This window comes from Saccostrea cucullata, unplaced genomic scaffold, assembly GCF_032062105.1.
Source record: "Saccostrea cucullata isolate Sc308-1 unplaced genomic scaffold, CSIRO_AGI_Scuc_v1 ctg11661, whole genome shotgun sequence".
Taxonomy (NCBI): domain Eukaryota; kingdom Metazoa; phylum Mollusca; class Bivalvia; order Ostreida; family Ostreidae; genus Saccostrea; species Saccostrea cuccullata.
This window is the reverse complement of record NW_026922752.1, coordinates 8,134-15,587: the sequence shown is the minus strand read 5'-3', so window position 1 is coordinate 15,587 and position 7,454 is coordinate 8,134. Positions and strand designations below refer to the sequence as shown.

The 7,454-nt window shown below is 35.0% G+C and overlaps 1 protein-coding gene across 1 annotated transcript; it reads right to left on the bottom strand.

Annotated features, from left to right (window-relative positions):
* Positions 1–435: 435 nt before the first annotated feature.
* On the bottom strand, positions 436–5,459 carry LOC134262355 (large ribosomal subunit protein eL18-like). Its single transcript, XM_062744728.1, has 7 exons — positions 5,439–5,459; positions 5,226–5,312; positions 4,772–4,879; positions 3,318–3,416; positions 2,977–3,100; positions 1,502–1,571; positions 436–550 (listed from the first exon to the last, which is right to left on the bottom strand). Exons 1-7 carry the CDS (start codon positions 5,439–5,441, stop codon positions 475–477), a joined length of 567 nt encoding a protein of 188 aa, XP_062600712.1. The 5' UTR covers positions 5,442–5,459; the 3' UTR covers positions 436–474.
* Between the last annotated feature and the right edge of the window lie 1,995 nt (positions 5,460–7,454).

Below are 7,454 nucleotides of genomic sequence, written 5' to 3'. Positions count from 1 at the left end.
GCTAACCCACCACCCGGCACCCCAGCCAACATATAGAATCAATTACATCAAAAGAAGCCTTGCTGCCTATTTAATTAACATAAGACAACTATGAAAGAGTTATTGTGAACAAACTGAAGAATGACAGATTACTACAGGGCTCCGCAAATACTTGCCGGGCCCTAAAATAGCTATCTCACATGCTTAAGTACTGAGTACTTCCAATTACCTTTGACTTAATTTTGGAGTCTCCATATCAAAAATTGGTGCGAGAGACCCTAAATATTTGACAGGATTTACTTTCATTTACATGTATATATTATAAAACATTAGAAACTGAAAAATATCTCTTGATTTCCCTGGGGAATAAAAAGATCCAAACACTATGTACTTCTGATCCTGTTAACAACCTTGATAATTGTCCAGTGCTGACCAGATAAACGACAAAGACACCTGTTTTGACTGTCATACACTTTATTGTAAGAGTCTGAGTTTTTACACCTTGAAACCTCTGCTGGCTCTTCTTCCTCTTCCCTTTTCGAACTTCCTTCCCTTTGAACGTACATAGGGCCTGCAAAAAGACAGCAACATTTACATTTTCATAGGAAAATAGCACTTGAAAAAGCTAAGCTTTTCGATCATGAAAATGACATAAATTACAGTAGCTTGAGAATTTTTTTGTTCATCAGAAGACAAACATGTATTTCTACAAAATGGACAACCTTTCCCACTTTCAATCAAATTTTTGAATTTGCTTTCTTAACCTTGATAAAATCTAGGGGGGGGGGGGGCTCTTCTCAGAAAATAATTTGTCGCTTTGATATTTTCACAATTTTATCAATTGGTAATTCCAGTTTTCATCATAGAAGAGTTGATTATATAACCACAGTAAGTTGTTGAAAGAAGAAACAAGATAAAAGATTCTTTCAATGTATTTTATAGCTGTCAACAGTTGCGCAGATGAAGGATATGGAGATAACGAACAGCATTCAATATCAAAGACCATTGATGAAAAATTATATTTTTATTTATCATCATTGGATGAACATGTCTTCCCATTTTTTTTTTCTTCTGGATGCCTCAGAATAGGTAAAATTGTTGATAAACTTTATTAATAATTTAATTTCAGAAGTATTTTTCTCCTTTAAGGCCTGATTATATTGAACTTCTCTGGATTAAATTCAATAATTATATCCCAAAGTCCATTCTCAAAGAAATATATAAATATCTATTTTCTATCATTAAAAAGACCTTTTAGATCCTTCTAAACCAATGCAATAGAGTACAATTTCTAAGCATTTGAATTTGCAACATGTGTTGTCCAGTTCATAATTAATTCATGTTCTACATCTTCAAGTACCAAACATTACAGGCATTCACTTAAATCTATATATGTGATATCACACACCCTATACTAATATCCTACTCTCAGCTATTTCCTAAGACATAGAGAAAACTTGTGTTGGACATCTAGTGTTCTGAGGAAGTGTTTGTTATATTTGAAGACATTGAGAAAACTTACGCAGTGCTGCTGTGTGGGACACCTGGGGCTCTGCCAAAGTGTCTGTAGGCTTCACGCGACTTCCTGGGTCCTACAAAGTACATGTTTAAATTTTAATATGAATTTCATACCTACAAAATGAAATTTTTTCCCCTTCAACTAAATATCGCCTCTTAACAACACATCAAACTTTTTTATTATTTTCAGAATCATTGAAAATGCACACAATTCTATCCATATTTTAGAAGACTGCAATTGCTTCATTATCATAAATCGTTACAACTGCATATGTCATCACTCTGATTATTTTAGGACAAAAGTAGAAAACTTTGAAAATTTATATTGGGTCCTCATGAATAAACTCATGGATAAAAAAAAAAAGCCTATGTATATTTTTGCTGACATTTTTATGCACACACACAAAATATGATTTAAAACAATATGTCATATATATCGAGTCTTTGTCTATTCCTTCTCTACTATGATAAGCGACCTCATTAATAGATTTTTTACAGTTTATGGCATTTCACAAACTCACAAGCTGACAAAATTACACCATATTATAAACAAGAGGCCCATGGGCCACATCGCTCACCTGAGAAGCTTTGACCATTCAGTTCTTTAACAGATTTCCCCTTGTAATACATATTGTGACCCCACCCTACCCAACTGATCATAATTTAAACAATTTGAAATCTACACTACCATAGGATGCTTTGATTCAACATTGTAAAACTTTGATTCCCCATTGTGACCCCGCCCTACCTCAGGGGTCATGATTAGAACAATTTAGAATCTACACTACCCCAGGATGCTTCCACATAAGTTTCAGCTTTTCTGGCCCAGTGGTTCTTGAGAAGAAGATTTTCAAAGATTTTTCCAATATATTACTATGTAAAACTTTGATTCTCCATTGTGGCCCCACCCAACCCCCCGAGGTCATGATTTGAATAATTTAGAATATACACTACCCCAGGATGTTTCCACATAGGTTTCAGCTTTTCTGGCCCTGTGGTTCTTGAGTAGAAGATTTTTAAAGATTTTTCCCATATATTTCTATGTAAAACTTTGATTCCCCATTGTGGCCCCCCCCCCCCCCCCGGGGGGTAATGATTTTAACATTTTAGAATTTTCACTACCCCAGGATGCTTCCACATAAGTTTCAGCTTTTCTGGCCCAGTGTATCTTGAGAAGAAGATTTTTTAATGACCCCACCCTATTTTTGTCGTTTCTTGATTATCTCCCCTTGTGAGGGGACTTGGCCCTTCATTTTAAATTCCCCTTCACCCAAGGATGCTTTGTACCAAGTTTGGTCAAAATTGGCCCAGTGGTTCTTGAGAAGAAGTCGCAAATGTGAAAAGTTTGCAGACGAACAGACAGACAGACGGACGGACGATGGACAAAATGTGATCAGAAAAGCTCACTTGAGCCTTCGGCTCAGGTGAGCTAACAATAAAACAGCATATTTTAATTCCATGCAATTTAAATTTACTAACCTTGCATCAGAACAGTGTTCTGTCCTTTAGGTGACTTGAGGGCCAACTGATCAAATGTGATGATCTGTCCCCCGGCCTTCAGGATACGAGCCCTGGCTCTCTCTGTCACATTGAGAGCACATAGCTAAAGAAAACAAATACAATATCAAAATTATAAAATATGCTCATTCATTGAAGCAAATTCAATATTCCTTTAAGGGATAGATGCTTTATATCAAAATTGGTTGAAATTAGTGAAGAAATTCCAGAGAAGAAGCTGAAAATGCACATCACACAAAGACAGACAAAGAAAGATAGCAATAGATCACATGAGAGACTTGGGTGACCTAAAAAAAAATGACCTTGAGCTTGGGAACTTCCATAAGTCTGAGGTCATCAGTGACGGTCCCGACTACCACAGCGGTCTTGTTGTCTCTGCCTGATTTCTTCATCAAACGAACCTATAAATAAAACAATTATCATTTTATACATGCTACACTTTTACTTTTTTTCTTTTTTTAATTGTGACATATAAACGTTTTTTTGAAGTAGTATCGGAATAACTATTGGTTAACAAGTTTTTCTGTATGCCCATTGTCTTGTAGATTGATCCCTTGGACACTGATCCCTTTGAAATTCCTTTTCTTGGGAATCAATCTTAAAAACTGAAGGGTTGTAGAAAAACTTCCTTGCCTCAATTTATTACTCGCATTGTTGAACAGTAGGTAGAGTTTGACTGAGGATTTTTAATATTTGCAAGGGTGATGCGCCCTCTGGTTGCACTGTTCGAAAGTTTACACCTCAAAAGACTGGCCACAGAAAGAATATGGTTGCAGGGAATTTATTTAACGGAGTTTCAGATGAAAATACAAGTGAATATGACTGACCTAGAAAAATTCAAGACGGCATTCGATGTGTACCTTGTTTATTATTTGGGTAGTGGGTACAGTAAAACTCATTTACGTCATTTAGTACGAACATGGATATTGCAAATTCACCGATATAGGGAAGTCATCTTGGATCCCAGCTTCATAAATTTAATGAATTTCTTATACAGTTGTAACGAATTACCAGGGTTCGACACTAACATGTTTAGGCATTGGTCTGGCCGGACTAGTCTTTCTTTACTTTTACTAGTCCGCTGGCAATTTTATGAGTCCATCAAAAATATAAATAATTAAATAAATAGAATTAACATTGCAATGTACTTTTTATTTATTTTTTTTTAAATAAACAAAGCATTTACATGAAATATTTTATGCCAAGATTCGTAGAATTCGTGCGATCTGGAACAACTATCGTATTCCCAATCTTATTCAATATTTTCTATAAATGATTACATCAATCAAATGTCCGACATCTTTTTTTATGTGTCATACTAAATCATGACTGCTAAAATGTTTAATTTCATACCAACGAGTCCTAAAATTAAGCCCTGAATTGACTCAGAGTTACAGAACTTCCAGTTAAGAGGAGCTAGACAGCTAAAAATAAGTACAGGGTTTTCCACCGAAAGATATCGAGTACATTCGGTAATTTACCCCCCTCCCCCCCGAAAACTTTATTAGTCCAAATGGACTAATTAGCCACAACTTTTATTAGTCCATATGAAAATGTATTAGTCTGAGACTAACGGACTAATGTAAATGTCAAACTCTGATTACGGATATAGTGAAGTAATTTCATAGGTCCCAGCAACTTTGTTATAACCAAGTTTTGCTGTATCTTTTAATTAAAAGAAAAATAAGGCCAGGGCATGGGCCTGTGATGCATACAGGTGAACGTAGTACATACAGATAATTTCATTATAACTTACTAATCTGGCAATAGATAGTGGTGGCCTGTTGTTTTTGCTCATAAAAAGCCGTTTCAGGATAATTTTGTTGAACTTGGCATTAGTTCTTCTGGCTAAAAACCTGTACAACTGAAAAGGATAAACATACATATAACAGTTGAATTTTTCGACTGTTTTCTTTTTAAATAATGATGTTCAACTTTATAACAAGCATTCACGTGACTAGCATATATTGTTCATTTGAAGTACAAGAAAATTTACACTATCAACAAAGTTGGTTGGACATGCAAAGATACATGTTATGTATGCGTTGAAAAGGGGGGGGGGGGGGGTTCAGTTCTTTCATGTTTACATGCAATTCAAGTCAAAATTACTTTAAAGTATCGTTTTCTACAACGCATTTCGTGATCGATTTTATTTTAGACTGTATCTGAAACAAGGGTAACTCCTCATCCCTGCCACAAGAGAAAATTACCTTAACTAGGAGCCGAAGATAAATATCTTGGCTTCTGGGTTCCTTCCGAACCACCTTCCTCTTATTTTTATGGCAGATGTCAATGCCCTAAAATGGAAAGAGTTCAAAAGAATATTCATTTGTGATATCATTTAATTTTGTAAAATAAATAAATATCACTGATTAGACCCGATGTCCACGGATAATTCAACATTATATATGTTTCACGCTCACCATTTTGACAATTGACGGAAAAGGAAGTTAAAGGACAATTATCGCGATGTCGATCCCGAACAAAAAAAATGTACGCATGTATTTCTTGAAATTTTCTATTTTATTTCTTACTTTCCGTAGATTTAGATTTTAATTAAAAATATCCTTCTATTTCAAATTATTAAAGAGGAAAACAAACTAATAAATTTTGACCTTTATGTCATTTTAATTTAAATTATGATATCAACCAGCGGCATATAGAAAACATGGTTTTTATCATGTTTATATGGCACGCCAAATTCACAAAAATGAGATAAACCTAGTTTCACAATTGATAAACTAGGTTTATCGACTGTAAACTATAGTTTACAAACCGTAAACTATAGTTAACGATTCGTTAAGTATAGTTAACGATTCGTTAAGTATAGTTTTCATCTGTAAAACTATATTTAACGGTTGTTAACTATAGTTTACGAATGATAATCTAAGTTTATCTGTCTGTAATAAAACGTTAACAATAGATTTTGTTGATAAACATAGATTCACGTCTGTAAACTATAATTTACGATCGTTAACTATAGTTCAGAGTTGTTAATCATAGTTTCACAAATCGTGAAACTATATTTATCAGATCGTTAACTATAGTTAACGGTTTGTAAACTATAGTTTACAAATCGTGAAACTGTATTTATCAGATAATCTATGTTTTGCAATCGCAAATGATTGTTTTCAGTGTTAAGTATAGTTTACGGTTGTATCGGGTTAACTATGGTTTACGGATGTAAAATATAGATTAACGTTGTTAACTATAGTTTACAGCCCGTAAACTATAGTTTACAACCGATAAACCTAGTTTATCGACTGTGAAACTATGTTTATCTCATTTTTGTGAATTTCGCGTGCCATATTGTTTATATGTCTCTGTATCAACAACCAATAAAGCAAAATCAATCATTTACACAAAAAATAGATATGGGGTACAATAAAAGTTTTTATGCCAATAATTTTATTTTTTGCACCTTCTTCATTTTATTCTGTAGACATGAAGTAGATATGGATTTCTATATATTCTTTAGCATCGACTCTTTCAATAAGTTGTGGCCTCTTGTTGATGTCAGACATATCTTACAGGCACGTAAAACAGGGGGGGGTGGGGGGGGGGGGGCAAGGGGGCTGGCCCCCCACTTTTTTTGCCAACAGCACTTTTACTACTGAAAATGTTCATTGAAAGGCTGGTTGGCCCCCCACTTCATACTAAAGTAAATTAATATGAAGGAAATATAGTACTGATAGTACTGTAAGCTTAAAAAATGGATATTGAAAGGAATTGGTAGTGGAAAAAGTTTGCCTCAAACCCCCTTCCCCACCCCCACGAAATAGGATTTTCGACTTTGGCCAATTTACCTTTTTTTTCTTTTTTTGCTTGTCAACTTTTTCAGGTAAGTAAAAAAAAAAAAATTCTGTGGCTCCCCCCCTTTCAAAATCGATGCTACGTGCCTGTCTTATATGTTCAGATATATACTAAGGAATCATTGCCTTTGAAAGTTAGCGGAGTTGATTTCTTGATAATTCTACCGGAATGTTAATTAGGCAGGTCGATGGGTCAGGAGCTGAGGAGGCCTAATATGCATGCAAATCTCGTGCGCACTTGTCTCTGTGTCTGACGCTAAGGAGGCCAAATATGCATGTAAATCTCGTGCGGCTGCCTTTGTGTTTGACGTCAGTGCCAGTGGGCGAGGACTATATTGAAACTGGCATGGGAGTCCTCGTGTGATATAAATCTATACGTCTACATTTTTAAAGTCTAAATCTACAATTTTATTTCACAATGATATGGAAATATAAGGAATCACTGTCTAGATAGTATAGTATGCCAGGGACATTCGCCCGTTATGCAAATTATCCCATATTTCCCACCATCGTTGATGCCCTGGCATACTATGCTGACTAGACAGTAGCACCAATTGTTCAAAGGTTATGTCCAAGGTTAAAGTTAGATATCTTTTTGGAAATTTGATCAAACTCCAAAGTCAAGGC

What these genes read in the sequence shown, in the direction of transcription:
- LOC134262355 (XM_062744728.1), bottom strand. An exon ending in TGGAAGTTCCCAAGCTCAAG is followed by an intron (nt 3,101 to 3,317) that starts GTCATTTTTTTT and finishes TGTTTTCTTTAG; the next exon opens with CTATGTGCTCTCAATGTGAC. An exon ending in GAACACTGTTCTGATGCAAG is followed by an intron (nt 1,572 to 2,976) that starts GTTAGTAAATTT and finishes TGTACTTTGTAG; the next exon opens with GACCCAGGAAGTCGCGTGAA.